Raw genomic sequence first — 16,022 nt, forward strand, 5'->3', positions numbered from 1 at the left:
ATTTAAAAATATTTATGGAAAAATTCTTTTAAAGTTATTGTGGCAATGGGGTAATTTCATATCATCTACATAAATTAATATGATGGTAAAAGAATTTTCATATACTCTGATAAAAGTGAATAGTATGTTATTAGTTGTTTAAAACTTTGAATACTATGAGAAGCTTGTTTCAATCCATAAAGAGATTTGTTCGTTTGTAGATCGTTAAGATCATTATGAAGAAAAATATTTTTAAACATCAAGTTCTGTATAGCCCTTAGTAACTAGTCTAGCTTTATAGTATTTAATAAAGATATCTGATTTGAACATCATGGGTTTATAAGTCAAAAGTAACAAATTGGTCATGTAATGGTAATAGTAAAACTTGTGAGGAGTTACTATCATTTGGTTTCACAATTAAGAAAGAAAATAATTATGCATGAAAAGTAACCATCTCAACTTGTGAATATTTGTTTAGTCTTCAAATCATAGATTTTATTAACTTTTTGACTCGAGGGATATCCAATAAAAATATATTTTCAAACATGTTGATTAAATTTATTTTTAAATTGAACATTTATGATATAACATAAATAATCAAATATATGTAAATAATCATAAGTATACGATTGATTATGAAGGACTTCAAATAATGTCTTCTTAGATAAAAAGGATATACATAAAAGGTCAATAAGGTAAGTAGTTGCTAGTAAACTCTCCCCCTATCAAAAGATTTGACGACTAGGACTCCATTTAAGATATTATCATATCTACGTTGTACAAACTCTATTTTATTGAGGATGAAGAGATTGATAAAAAAATTATAATTATTAAAAATAATTTGCATGTACTCATCATCAATCCGAATTCTTCTAACCTTTCAACTAAATTAGTTTTCAACAAAGACAAAAAAAAAAAAAAAAGATTTCAAAAGGATTTATGTTTCAAACTTAAATGCATGAGATATATCCATGCATTCCTAGAAAAATAATCCACAATAGTAAAAGAAAAAAAAAAAGAGCATTCTAATGAGAAGGAACTTGAAAAGCCCCCCTTAACGATTACGGTGAAGTAATTCAAATGGTTCAGTAGTAGAAATATCATGAACTTAGACTAAAAGGAAGTCTAGTTTGTTCAGCCAAAGGACAAATATAATGAATTTTATTAGAGTAAACCAAAATTTATTAGAGTAAACCAAGACATCTATGCCATAGATCAGATGTATTGTTGGCTTTTGAGATAGGTGGTATCATTGGAGGTGATGTACTTGGTAAAAAAAGTATAGTAGTAGATACCACTATGCTATACTTCCCCAAACCAATCATCTTCTTCGTTGCCAAACAGGTAAAACTCAAGGAAAAAAAAAAAAGAAAGATGATTGAACAATTCAATGATCTAGCCACCTTGTTGACTGATAATAAATTAACATAAAATGAGGGCACATAAAAAAAAACATCTGAAAGAATAAGTTGATGACCAAGCTTGATGGAACCAATTGAAGCTACTTGTACCTTTATAATGTGAAGAGATATTTGGTTTAGGCAATAGACTAGGGGATGAAGCAATGTGATCTATAGCACCACTATACTATAGTATATATACTATATAGTGTAGTATAGCACCACTATACTAGTATACTAAAACCAAGGATAGTCTTGGTTAGCATGTCATTGAATGGTGATAACTATGACACTTGGAGTCGTTCAATGAGTATAGTTCTTAGTGCCAAAAATGTATACTGCGTATACTACATACCATAGTATTTACTATAGGACACTATAGCTTCATCCATCAATATGATCTATAGTTAGAATATACTATATTATCCTATAATTACCGATATGGTATAGTATATCAATGTGACATATAACTATACATTATAATGTATGTGGAACATATGCATTACATGAATTGTAACTTACAGTTCATGTAATGTATAATGTATCAAGATACATTATAATATAATATATTGTATAGTTATACCATATAACTATATTAACTATATATACATAGTTATAGATATAGTAATTGTTGTATGTTAATGTAACTATATAAACTAATAGTTATAAATATAGTTTAAACTATAGTTATAACTATTACATTAACTATATGGCAATGTATATAGAAATCCAATATTAGTATATAGAAACGTAATACATATAGTGTGTATATTACAATATACTATAATATAGACACTATAGTGTACTAGTGTATATTGTTAGTTATAGGTGTCTTGCAAGTCAATCACGTGAGTGATGACATGTGTGACATACTTCTGTTTAATTATTATTATTATTATTATTATTATTATTATTATTATTATTATATGTTTCTCACTTTATATTGAATGATGAATATATTGTGATGTAATACATATTATGTAATACTATAGTGTATATAGAAATATAATATTAGTATATAAAAACATAACATAGATACTATAATATATTAGTGTATATTAGCATATAGTAATATTAATATATAGAAATGTAATACAGTAGTCTTGGTTGTCCACATAGACCGAGAGGGCCAACCCCAATAACCTTCATTGTCATTGCTCGTGGAGGGTGACTCGACCCTCATCGTCAACGTCAAATGCTTTCGTGGCGACCAAATAATAGAATGAGATTAGTTTTGAGATTATTCCTTATCAAATCTCAACCATATAATCCCTAATGATCCTTAATAAGAAAATATTATCGCAAGCTTATTATTTCAACCAGTCTGCCTCTAGTGGCATTATGGTCTCTTAAACCTTTAACAGCCATTATGGTGTCAATCACACGAGCAACCTTTGCAAACAATTCCATACCCTATTTTTATAAGAATATTTTTGGAGTTGAAGTTGTCGGTGGCAATTGGAAGCTCCTTAAATGTTGAATACCAAAGCACACATAAGAAAGATTATCTCAAGAGTGTGCATGAACATACAAAACCAACTTACCAATCGTGGCTATATAGCTATCTCAGAGCCACAAATTCACACAAGAAGTTTTCATATAACATCCCGAATGACAAATAAGAAAGCTCGATCAGACAATGCTCGAAGTCCCACGAAATGAATCGTCGGAATGTTTACATCGATCGGTTCCTCATCTTCTGATCTAAATTTTCTTTTCTGAATATTTAATGAATTACTCAAATTATACTCCTGTATAAGCAATCTGAGTTGATAAATCAATCCAGCGACACGGATAATCGAGATAGGGAACTCTAGTTTAGTCACTCGCGAGAAGAGAAGAAGAGAAGAAGAAAATGAAAACTGTGTTGGAATATAAGACTAAACGGGTTTGGTTTATTATCATTAACTCGGGCATAGGCATTTTGAACCACTTTGGTCTTTGGATGATCAATGATTTTTCGATCAAATCTGATTGTGACAATTAGTATTATAAGTAGCAAGTCTTACTATAGATTGAATGAGGCTATATACATCTCCCAAAGATTCACAACATGTTAAGATTCACAAGATGCTCGATGGCATATGTTTTATCATATATTTATCAATCATGTATCGATCTCCCTCACCATTTACCGTTTATCGTATTTTGATGCATATAGGGTTAGAATATAATGTATTGTATGTCTGATTATTCGATTACCTCATAAGGGTTATTGTCTTTGTTTTAAGTTGTTAAAAGGGTTTGGATGTTTCATTATGAGATTTATTTGCGGATGCTTAATGGTCAGATTTAATTATATTTTTATGAAGAAAGTTTCATATATAAATTTGATTATGTTATTATTTAGGGATTATTTTATAGTCATTTATAGTTAGGTTCGGTTGCATCATTGTCAAAAGATGTTTCATGATTAGATTTGATTGTGTCATCATTGAATAATGCTTAGTGATCTGATTTGGTCACGTCATCGTTGAAATCTCTAAACCCTAGATTTAGAATATTTTTAGATTTATGAGTATTTAGGGTTTAGGGTTTTGGTAGAGCCATGCTATACTAAATTCGGGATGTACGACAATCATGATGTAATTGATACGAATATGGGATGATACCATATCGATCTTGAAATATCGAGGATGCTACGTCGATGTGTCAACCAAGCAACAACGAGGTGTCGATCACGTAACATTTAGGTGTTAACCACATAACATATAAATCTCGACCAAATAACATCAATGTGTTGACCATGTAATGCCAAGATGACGACTACATAACATCGCGAGGTCAGTCATGTAATGTCAAGTTGACGATCAAGTAACTTCGAGGCATCAACCATGTGATTACTAAAGTATTAACCATGTTATTATTTTCTTATTAAGGTTATAAAAATTACTCTTCATCACAATCAAATTGTATTAAAATGAAGAATATTCCTTTCGATCATATAGGTTTAAAGGAATTTGTTCAAGGATATATTATTATTTTTAAAAATCATCTTCTCTTATAGTAGGATTGGATGGAGATAAATTCTTGGTGTAATCCAATTGACAATTAGCATCAACATTAACATTAGATTTAGGTTTTAGGTTTTAATATAGACACCTTTTAAAGCATTTTAAATGTTCAATTTTCAATTATATTTATATTTTTCAAAAAAAATATTTTTAGTTACAATTTATTTTTAATTTTTATTGAAGCCGTTTCCAGTTTTGGTAAGCGGAAATAAAGGCTCCATTTATGACGTCCTACAAATATGCTTCATTTTTTTTCCACAAATATATTGGTTTTAGTATTTTGGTTTTGCCATCTTTTATCATATTTTATTTTATTTTTTATTATTTCCAGATATGGTAAGTAGTGCCCACCAAGCGCAAGAAAGAGGACCCCATCGCCTCAACGTAGTCGACCCCGCGGCCACCCACGCGATCAACACACCCCACCTTTGCCATCGGATCCGACGGTGAGTTCTCCCCCGTCTCTATTATCCTCGCGCACGCCTCCCTTCCTCCACACGCCCTTCTTCTTCTTCTTCTTCTTCTTCGTCTCTCCCTTGCCTCTCTCTCTCTCCCTAAACTGACCTGCAAGTCAAACAACAACAGCAATCATGATGTTGCAACAGGCGGCCACGCCCATGTCCGCCCCCATCCCTCCCCACCTTCAATTCCACCCCTCCCCTAAACCCTTCAACCCCATCCCCCTTGCTTCTCCCAAGCTCCGAGCCCACCTCGCCTCCAACTCCTTCCCCTCCTCGCTGCCCGTGGACGGGAGCTGCGCCCACGACGCCGCGCTGCTCTCCCTCCTCCGCCAGCGGCGGACCGACGAGGCCTACCAGGCCTACGCCCGCAGCCCCCTCCTTCCCGGACCCACCTGCCTCAGCCGCCTTCTCGCCCAGCTCTCCTACCAGCGCACCCCCACCGCCCTCGCCCGCGCCCGCGCCCTTGTCCGCCGCCTCCGCGACGAGGGCCAGCTCCACCGCCTCGACGCCAACTCCCTCGGCCTCCTCGCCGTTGCCACCGCCAGGTCCGGCGCCACCTCCTACGCCCTCGCTGTCCTCCGCACCATGCTCCGCTCCGGGTACCTCCCCCACGTCAAGGCCTGGAGCGCCGTCGTCAGCCGTCTCTCCTCTTCCCCCGACGACGGTGGCCCGGCCGAGGCCCTCCGCCTCTTTGACTCCGTCCTCCGCCGCGTGCGCCGCGTCGCCGTCGCCACCGATGCCCGCCCCGACGTCGCGGCGTTCAACGCCGCCCTCAACGCCTGCGCCAACCTGGGGGACGTTCGCAGGTTCGCGCAGCTGTTCGACGAAATGCCGGAGTTCGGCGTCGAGCCTGATGTCTTGACCCACAATGTCCTGATCAAGATGTGCGCGAGGGCGGAGCGCAAGGACCTTCTGATCTTCGTTCTCGAGCGACTCATCACATCAGGACTCGTCCCTTGCATCACGACCTTGCACTCCCTTGTGGCGGCCTATGTAGGTCTCGATGATCTGGAGACAGCTGAGAAATTAGTACAGGCAATGCGGGAAGGCCGACAGGACCTTTGCTTGATACTCAGGCAATCAAATAACGGCACTTCGATCGATCGAATTGATGAGGAAGCTCATGCACTTCTAGAAAAGCTAGTAATGTATCGCCATTTAACCGAGTGCCATGGTAATGGCAATGAGCCACCGCTGCTGCCTAAGGCTTATTTCCCTGATTCCAGAATGTACACTACTTTGATGAAGGGATACGTGAAAGAAGGCCGAGTGGAGGATGTAATCCGCATGACCCGAGCAATGCAGCTGGAAGCAGATCCTGCCAGCCACCCAGACCATGTGACATACACCACTGTCATCTCCGCGCTCATCAAAGTTGGGGCAATGGACCGAGCTCGCAGTGTCCTCGCAGATATGGGCAATGCTGGTGTTCCAGCCAACCGAGTCACCTACAATGTCCTTCTCAAAGGGTACTGCCAGCAGCTCCAGCTAGACGAGGCAAAGGAGCTTGTTCGTGATATGTCCAAGCATGCAGGTATAGAGCCCAATGTTGTCTCGTATAACATCTTGATCGATGGGTGCATACTTGTTGATGACAGCGCTGGAGCGCTGGCCTACTTCAACGAGATGCGTGAGCGTGGAATCACACCGTCCAAGGTCAGCTACACCACTCTGATGAAGGCGTTTGCTTTGTCAGGCCAACCGAAGCTGGCTCATAAGGTGTTTGATGAGATGGAGAAGGACCCAAGGGTTAAGGTAGATAGGGTAGCCTACAACATGCTGATTGAAGGGTACTGCAGATTGGGTTTGATAGAAGAAGCTAAGAAAATTGTGGAGAAGATGAAGCAGAATGGATTCCAGCCTGACGTCGCGACCTATGGAAGCCTTGCCAATGGGATAGCATTGGCCAGGAAGCCAGGGGAGGCACTTCTGTTGTGGAACGAGGTTAAAGAAAGGTGTGCTGCATCGCCACCTCTTCGGCCTGATGAAGGATTGCTTGATGCTCTAGCTGATGTGTGTGTGAGGGCGGCATTCTTCAGAAAGGCGCTAGAGATTGTGGCTTGCATGGAGGAGAATGGAATTTCGCCGAACAAGACGAAGTACAAGAGGATCTATGTGGAGATGCATTCGCGGATGTTTACAAGCAAGCATGCCTCCCAGGCGAGACAGGACAGGAGGAAGGAGAGGAAGAGGGCGGCTGAGGCATTTAAGTTCTGGCTTGGACTTCCGAACTCATACTATGGCAGCGAGTGGAGGCTTGAGCCTGTTGATGTAGATGAACATGGAGCTATCTAGTTTGCTTAAGGTCCTGCTTTTCCACAGTTGTGATACCTCCATCGGAGAATGCTGATCATATTGAAAGCTGGTTCTGGGTTCCAATATCTCAAAGGAAAATGCATCATGAGCAGGACCTGCATGTTTCAAATGGGTTCCTAATATGAACAGCCTGGCTGTGGTACAAACATTTGCAAGTGAGAAGAAAAATGAGATAGCGACCCAGCCATCTAGATGCAGGAGAATTGGACTCATAATTACATAGGCGGATCACCATAGTCAAACACAATGACCTTTCTAAATATGTGATTCAGTTATTTCTGAGCATATATCAGTTGGCAGAAGTGCCGTATGTGCAGTATCTTAAGTCTGAGTCCTGCTTTATGCTTGTATTTGTGAGCGCAACGACATTTGAAATAAAAAGGAGATAATATTGTATTCAGTTACCTCCATATTTGAAACCAGGCAAATTCTTTTGTTGGCATGCCTCCGATAGCCAAGGTATGGTTCCCCATACATGACTTATTTATACCATAAAATCATTGTGAGTTCCATATTGATGACAACAACTTACTTTTATGTCAGTTGTAGAAGAAATTAGCCATATCCATAATATATTTGTGGACTTTAATGTACTGTTATTTCTTATAAATAAAAATGAAGGAAGTCTCTTGGTTCTTTGTTTGAGGCATAGTCGGCAAATCGAGCTGAGTGATAGTAACAGATTAAACTTGAATCGGGAAAAGGTCCTGGTTATTCAACAAGGATTCAGATTCTGATACAGTAGTAGTTGTCATCAAGAAGGCCATGAATGTTCTTTTTTCCCTTAAACTGGACCAAATGATTTGTCCAAAATTTTTCTATTATTAATGATTAAATTAAGTACATAAATGTACTTTTCGTCACTTCTAATATGATATACTTCAATTCTTGTAGCTCCAGTGACACTGTTTTCAAATATGTCAGTTTTTCTTCCTTACAAAAACTGCATTCATGTTGCTTCTAAATTTCTCTATCATTGGAAGAAAATTCTGAAATATCTTGTCATTTGCTTATACTTGGTAAATAGGTGGTTTTACTGGTGGCCAGTCATGACTTCTGCATGAGTTATTACAAATATATATGAAATGGAAATTTTGAACTTATGTTTGAATTAGAGGCAATTTAACTATATATCACCCTTATATGTGCCAGATTGCATAATGATTTTATTCCCAGTGTATAATAATATGCAACAATAGAGCTGTCCTCTTTCTTCCTGGAAACTCCTTTTTACAATTTAATTGTTTGATTGCTACTGCATGCAGAGATCAAACTCCAACAAAAGCATGATAAGTGGCATTCACCAGATGGCAAATCAGCTGTTGACTTGATCTTGTTGGTTAGCTATGAGAGTATTCTGAAGACAGAATCTGCTGCTGCAAAAAAATAAATGTTCCTCGATTAAAATGAACATTCACGATCTCATATTTGTTGAGAAAAATGAATTTATACAGGTGATTTCAAGATCTCCAGATCTTTAATCCTATGTTTCCCCTCTTGGTCAATGATAACCACATGATGGTGCAATGTCGTCAGCATGAACCCGGTTCGCTGTTGGTGGTGTTCCGATCCGACCGGGCCAAATCGGATGACGTCACGAGGGATATCTTGACGTCAGCTAATGAATGAGGCGGGTCGGGTGGTGACGAGAACGCAGAACGCTGACGGAGGGAAGACAGCGAACTCCACTCGGTCCGTTCGATCCCCAGCAGAACCAGTCAACGAGCATATACTCGTATCATACACCAGAAGCCATCGTGGCGACGACAACCATCGCCCCGACGTGAACGACCGCCTCAACAAAGGAGGCCTAAACACGGGCGACACCTTAGTTTAGATACGCACAGAGAGAGGATCCTTAAAACGGAGAACAAGTGACAGCTCGAAGGAGGAAGAGGAGCGGTGGAGGAGGGAGGGAGAGGGGGAAGCTGCTGCGGCTTCAATAAGGACGCCATCCGCACCCCAACCCCCCCGGCACCCCGCCATTCGTCCAGGAACAAGCACCGGACTCCCGCTGCTTCGCCGCCGCGCACGAGGTGATGGCTCTGGATTCTGGAAAGCTTCTCTCGTTCCTCTGCTCCCAATTTGATCTTCTGCTGCCGTCGCCCCTCCTCTCACTTCCGCTGTGATTCGTTCTTCTCTTTCCCGGAGCTGAAATCTAATTCAAATATGATATATATATATATATATGCTCCCACAGGATTTGATATATTGCTGTTCGTGCATGAAGGTTTGCGGACAAGAGTCACCTAACAAAAGGATATAGTAGACCGAGAGGAGGAGAAAGCAAGAACATGGAGGGGAGGAGGAAGTGGACTTCTGCCCTCAAGAAAGCGTTGATCCCCAGCTGCTGTCGAGACTATGGTAAGTCCAAGCGTTCATCTCGGGCTGCAACGGAGGTCGGTCGGTCGACAATAAGTGAGGCGACCGCTGCCACCAAGATCCAGGCTGCTTTCCGAGGATTCCTGGTATGTGTTCTTGTGTCTCTTGGCTCGAGAGTTCGTCGTCTTCATCTCTTTTGTTGCACATTGTGTCAAGGCGAGGAGAGCAATGGGAACTCTGAAAAGACTGATCAGGCTAAAGAACTTAATCGATGGAAGCGCCGTCGGGTCTCAGACCGCAAACATGGTGCGCCGGTTGCAAGCCATGGCGGTGGTTCAGGCACAGGTACGTTCCAGGAGGATGAGGATGGCCGAGGACCACCAGGCTCTGCTGCGGCAACTGCAACTCAAACAAGAAAGAGAGCAGCAGAAAGCGAAGGTTTCCATGCACTATCGTTTTCATCGACTCTGTGGCTTCCTCTTCTGCATTCGTGTTGCTCACCTGCTGGATTTTGGTGCACAGATCGGAGAGTGGAATGATAGTCCTCGATCCAAAGAGCAGATCGAGGCAAAGCTACTCGACAGGCAGGAGGCTGCCACGAGAAGAGAGAGGGCATTAGCCTACGCATTTGCCCGCCAGGTACTACTACTGCGCATTCGATTTCATCTGGGGTGCGGTGCTCATCTTTTGATGTGATGCGTTGGGTCCGTGACAGGGAAAGAGCTCTTCCAAATCCCCGACTCCGATGTTTATCGACGTGAACAATCTGCAATGGGGTTGGAGCTTGTCGGAGCGATTGACGACGGCAGGGCCGCAGGAGAAGCACGGCCACGACGCTGTGAAGCCGAAGAGGATCCTGTCGGCAGCTCAAAGACCAAGCCAGGCGCCGGTAACGCCGCGCTCTAACCCGGCATCAAAGGCATCAGTGAACCCAAGCAAGAGTAAGCCGAGTCCCAGAAACGAGTCGCCCGTGACGCCACGCTCCAAGCTGGCGTCGGTGGCGAGCAAGAAGACACCGGTGAGCCCGGGAACCGGCGCGTGGTCCGCGGACGACGGGTCGAGTATCAGGAGCAGGCACCGGGTCACGAGGTCATCGGTGAGCGACGACAGCAGCCTGTCGAGCGCGCTGTCTGTTGCGAGCTACACCCCGTCGACGGCGTCGACGAAAGCCAGGTCTCGGTTCCACAGCCCGCAAAGCGACGTCGCTGAAGGTTCTCAGAAGGGGTCTGTCGGCTCGGGGAAGAAGCGTCTCCCTTCTCCTGCGGCAGGGAAGAACAAGAAGAACAACGGATCGTCTCATGCAAGGAGGACCAAGTGAGGTCTTGATCGTAATGCACTGGTGCAGCGAAGCCGCAACTTGCACTAGCTATTGAATCCAAGCAAGGGGTTGTTCTCGACAGAGAGACAGCGAGGTTGCTTTCAAGTACAAAGAATTGTTGTTTGTTTCATTCCAAGTTGTTTTTGTTACTAGTAGCAGAATGTTACTCGGTGAGAAACTCAAAAATGACCCCTAACTCCTAATTCCAAACATAATCTCGGTTTCGGAATCGATGATTTCGACTTATGATTTCAGTCTATAAATTTTGAGAATCGAAATCGAACTTTGCAAAGCGTTGGGTGTAAAATTGGAATCGGAATAACTAATATGAATAATTAAAAATAATTTAATTTTTATAGCCAATTTTAATTAAAAATTAAAAATTATTTTTTTTAATTTTATTTTTATAATTTTTTAAAAAAATTAAAAATTACTTTTCAAAAAAATAAAAATTAATTTTTAGAAATTAATTTATCTGTAATTAGTTACTCTTCTTAACATTCTAATCTCTATATTTTTAAAAATTATATTAAGATTTTTATATTAAATATTTGATCTGTTACTCTAATAAATTTTTGTATTTTAAATATTATAAAATTATCTTTTAAATATTTTAATTTTATAAATATAAGAATACTAATATAATTTTTTTTAAATATAAAATAATAAAAATAACTAACTAGAGAAATAATTAGCCGACATATTATGCCAACCAAACAAAATTCGTTCAAAGAACGAAAGCAATCAGATATCAGATGACCACCAACACGATTGATTCCATTGTCTGGCAACTATGCAACCCTAATCCCCTCATCTCTCTTTACAAAGGCGAGATTGGTCACGCGATCAATCCGAGAACCAAATCTATTGGTCAAAACCTTCGTTTTCCGAGGGAAGATACAAAGGGATCGACGAGAGAGAGAGAGATTAGGGACCTGTAGAAGACATGCTGCCTTTGGGAGGAGGAGATGATGTCGCTGCTGCCGTAGAAGACATGCGGTTGCGAGGAGGCGGAAGAGACGATGTTGCCGTTGTCGTCTTGCTTCGTGCTTTGTCGAGATTTATGTTGTAATTTCACTTTATTTTCTTGTTATTTGTTGAAATATTTTTTTAGTTATCTTTGTTTGAGAAAAGGTCGTCACGAGAGGTACGGCGCGGTGGCTTTACACGTCTTTTGTCGTCTCTTTTTTATTGTTACTATTATTATTTCTTATTTAATTAATTAATTTATGATTAAAAATTATAGCATATCTAAATTTATTAGTGTGTATGTCGAAATTTTTTAAATATTTTCAAAATATTGATAGATTTAATTGAGATAGGATTTAATAATTTAATAGGATAAAATTATAGTCAATGGGATTTCATGTCATTGTTATCTTTCTATAAGAAATCATTATATACATATATATATTAATAACACTTACATTTAAAATGATATGTATATAATATATATTTAAAATTGTATTAATATATAATAGCTTCTAAGCAACATAAATAACATATTTCTGATGTTGTCTAAGCAATTAGCTCAAAATGCTAACTTCTCTCCTGTAGTTACTCGTGATTCAGGCATCCAAAGCTTATAGAGGCTTTTTTGACATCCTCTAGGTAATCTCTATGACCATTGCAGCATGCATTTGCAGGCTCCATATACCTCATATAATGCTTTAGAAGGATGATTGCAAATTTGATGATACTATGCTCTCACCATTTTCTATTGAGATGATCATTTCTTCTCAGAATGTTTTTAGAACAAATAGCTAAGACTTCATGTGAACTTAAAGTAATTGAAAGCATTTGTCTCAGCCTATATATATATATATATATATATATATATGTGTGTGTGTGTGTGTGTGTGTGTGTGTGTGTGTGTGTGTGTGTGTGTGTGTGTGTGTGTGTGTGTGTGTGTGTGTGTGTGTGTGTGAATACATGTTATTTAGCTTGACCTACAAAATGATAGAAGAATATACTTTGTGTGAAACTATGATGAATGGAAAAGTCCAAATGTATCCAAAAAGTTTGACACACACTTCATGGTCACATATTCTTGACTATTAGTTTGTGACCTAACTCCAATCGAGCTGAAACAAAATCCAATGCAGTGAGTGTACTGTGCCATCTTTGAGTGTTTAGCTTTCAGATGCACTCATGGAAGCTGCCCTACAATAAGAACACAGTTACTTGTCTGCCATGTTGTGGATATCCTCTCCTCCTGCACTCCCAAAGGATCTGGTAATGATTTGAATCCGAAGACAGTATCTTTGAAGAGATCCATGGAGCATTAGATGTAGATGATGCTGTTGCTGTTTGCCTGTGAGTGCATGTAGGAAAAGGCGGATGGATATGAACTTCCAAAGCCACTGAGCCAGCAAAGAAGCCTTTTTTCTTGGTGGTTTCTCATCCAACTTTGCTTGGTTCTATCAGAGAAGATGGCAACTTTTTGTCACTAGTTTTGCTGTTTGTTCTTTCTGCTGCATGATGCATCTTGTTCTTTACGATGACAGATTGGAGCTTTGGCGCCACACAACGCACAACCGAACCACATCATGCTGATATGAACAGGACCAGCAAGGTGCTCCAGTTATCGATCTGATTTCACGAAACCCTAACCTTCATGGAGGTTGTGACACTGCTGCCATGGAGGAAGCTTCTGCAGTCATTGAATCCATTCACAACCACAATTCCATGCGCATCAATCACACACAAACTCATCGACACCCTTTGTCGAGCCTTTTTCGCATCTACCCCACCCCACTTCTCATCAGCGGCTATACTCCACTAAGGACAAGGCCGTCACTCTCAGCTGGAATATGCCGCCAGCGTGATGAGTGAGATGACAATAATAATGGTGAGAGTCGATGCCGAATGCCTCAACTTGTAGAAATCTGAAGCAAAATAATGTAGCATCTTCTTCTGACATTGGGATCTGTTTTGTGCTTTAAAGATTCGATGCTCAGGGATCAAAATGCAGCATTCATCATCTGAATCAAGCTCACTCTAAATTATTTCTGTCACAGGGATTAGTGGATCTTGCACTCACGCCACTCGAACACTGTGACCCAAACAGGAGTAGCACCCGATGACTTGTTGTTGAGTTCTTTCATCATGTATCATTCTACCAACTAAAAGAAATACTTGGCTTTTCTATAAAAAAAAACACATCCACTGTCTTAGGTATTGTTGGATTAGTAATTATTATTAATTGCCTCAAGTATAAGGAATTAAAGCATAAAACAAGACTTTTATAGATTGATAGAGAAATAATTGAGTGGTGGAATCTTTTTAAGCTTTATGTGAGATGGTATATAAGAAAATTTAAAATTAAGATTGGATAAACTAAAAAAATTTATTTTCTTTCTTCGTAGATATTGACCATAAAAGTATTGTCTCTTATTATGAAACTTAACGTCATTGCAGAAAAATCAACATGCCTAGGTTCCATCCCAAAGGTGCAGGATTGCCCACATGAGGATTCGATGATGTGACGAAAGAACCGAGTCAGGTCGGAGAGTACCTCATCGATTGAGCTAAGGTGAGCCTTCGGTTGTTGCTTCTCTATGCAAAGAAAAGTCAATGTCGGGAGGGGAATTTTCGACTTGACTCCTTCGTAGTTTAAATTAGCTCGAGATGGTATCTATGTGTTCTTTTTTTACGAGGCTCGTTAGTGATCTATGATACTTCGGGAGGTCGATCCATACTTTTCGCACGGCACGGCTCTATGTTGTGCAGCACTGCATTGTGTCATTGCGGATGGTTTGAGGTAGGATAGTGCTGCCTCGTATAAATCCAAACGACAGGGGTATGACTTCCGTCGCTCTCAGTTCTGAAGTGAGGTGGCTGCCGTCCATTGCCATGCAAGTCATACAAGCTGATTTTTATATTAAAATTCATGCAAAAAAAAAAAGTTGATAGGCAAGTTCCATCCCTTGATAGAGGACACATTACACAACCCTCCAAACTGCAATGGTCTAGCTTTTGGATGATTAATGAAGCTAAGAAGTCCACTTCTTGTGCCGAATACATTTAAGGCATTCATCTTGACTTGGCAACTATCAGGAATAGTTGGTAATAGTCAATGAGCAATAAGAAAGAGAAGTGCAATAGTTGGTTAAAGATCAATTAGTCCACATCTCAAGCTGTACGTCACATCCTATACCAATAAAAAAACAGATATGTTGTTTTTGTCTTTGTTTTTTGTGGGGGGTTTTTGTTGGACAAATAAGTGGTGGAGGGATCGGAGATTGCTTGACAGCCACGGCTCCGATGGAGGCTACATATCAAACCGACGATACATTGAAAAGATCAAAGGTAGATAAGCATGTCGTGTTGAAATGTTAAAGAAATGTTTTCGGAAATAAGAACAAATTGCGATGAATACGAGGGGAAAAGGAACTGTCGACAGTCACACTGTGGAGAGGATGCGTGTTTTTAGTTTCTGAAACAAAAACAGACAAGCGGAAGAAGAGGTCCTTTTGGTGGAACACTTAATGTCTAGTGGAGGAAAGGAATACTAGAGAGAATGGAAGTATGACGCAAGAGATAGGGATAGTGGATCACATTCCAACCTTTCTATCTCCATTAAAAGGTGAGGAAGCATTAAGATAGCTTTAAAATAATTAAGTGCATAAAGCTTTTATCAATTTAGAATCTGAATATATTCAATGTTGATTGATATGAATATTAATAATAATAAATTGATTGATAGGTGAAGTTTCAAATTTCGAAGAGAGAATAAAAATAAGTTAATTATAAAAAAATTCTAAAATTATTATTATTTATTGAAACACTACATAAGACTTGAATATTTAGAGGTTTTGAGTCTTGATGTGTACCCAACTTTAAGAGTACGGAAGCAAATAGTAATACAATAGTGAGAATACTCAAAGCTTTTATGATTCGAAACAACTAATCATCGACGAGTTCTAAAAATAGACAAAGACGAATGAGACAATTGCCATCTTACAGCTCCATGACTCGGCGTGAATTGGTGGGAGGGGATAGAGGCACACGATGCGTCGGAATCCATGGCTTTTTGTCATCCCATCATGTCGACTGACTCAAGGCGATGACCAATGGACGGTCACGGTGGATCCTGCGCTCCTTTTGGCTTCCGCGTTCTTCCTGGTGGGGCGAGGCGTGTCGTCTCTCGGCTTCCCTTGGAAATGGCGGCTGGAGAGCGAGAGCGAGAGCGAGAGCGAGAGAGAGGATG

At 40.0% G+C, this 16,022-nt stretch overlaps 2 protein-coding genes across 2 annotated transcripts; both read left to right on the forward strand.

The window, feature by feature from the left end:
* The first annotated feature begins 4,848 nt into the window (after positions 1 to 4,848).
* On the forward strand, positions 4,849 to 7,570 carry LOC135651159 (pentatricopeptide repeat-containing protein At3g09650, chloroplastic-like). Its single transcript, XM_065171026.1, has one exon. The coding sequence runs from the start codon at positions 4,984 to 4,986 to the stop codon at positions 7,147 to 7,149; it is 2,166 nt and encodes a 721-aa protein (XP_065027098.1). The 5' UTR covers positions 4,849 to 4,983; the 3' UTR covers positions 7,150 to 7,570.
* Positions 7,571 to 8,484: 914 nt separating this feature from the next.
* On the forward strand, positions 8,485 to 11,056 carry LOC104000124 (protein IQ-DOMAIN 2-like). Its single transcript, XM_065171027.1, has 6 exons — positions 8,485 to 8,624; positions 8,707 to 9,206; positions 9,401 to 9,638; positions 9,709 to 9,930; positions 10,015 to 10,131; positions 10,208 to 11,056. The coding sequence occupies exons 3-6, from the start codon at positions 9,465 to 9,467 to the stop codon at positions 10,808 to 10,810; spliced, it is 1,116 nt and encodes a 371-aa protein (XP_065027099.1). The 5' UTR covers positions 8,485 to 8,624; positions 8,707 to 9,206; positions 9,401 to 9,464; the 3' UTR covers positions 10,811 to 11,056.
* The last annotated feature ends 4,966 nt before the right edge of the window (positions 11,057 to 16,022 follow it).

Source organism: Musa acuminata, chromosome BXJ3-10, assembly GCF_036884655.1.
Source record: "Musa acuminata AAA Group cultivar baxijiao chromosome BXJ3-10, Cavendish_Baxijiao_AAA, whole genome shotgun sequence".
NCBI lineage: Eukaryota > Viridiplantae > Streptophyta > Magnoliopsida > Zingiberales > Musaceae > Musa > Musa acuminata.

Excerpts from the sequence above, each read along its gene's own strand:
- LOC135651159 (XM_065171026.1), top strand. The coding sequence starts at position 4,984 with ATGATGTTGCAACAGGCGGCCACGCCCATGTCCGCCCCCATCCCTCCC.
- LOC104000124 (XM_065171027.1), top strand. The coding sequence starts at position 9,465 with ATGGAGGGGAGGAGGAAGTGGACTTCTGCCCTCAAGAAAGCGTTGATC. Across the intron at positions 9,639-9,708 it reads CTGCTTTCCGAGGATTCCTG|GCGAGGAGAGCAATGGGAAC; the intron begins GTATGTGTTCTT and ends CATTGTGTCAAG. Across the intron at positions 10,132-10,207 it reads CCTACGCATTTGCCCGCCAG|GGAAAGAGCTCTTCCAAATC; the intron begins GTACTACTACTG and ends GGTCCGTGACAG.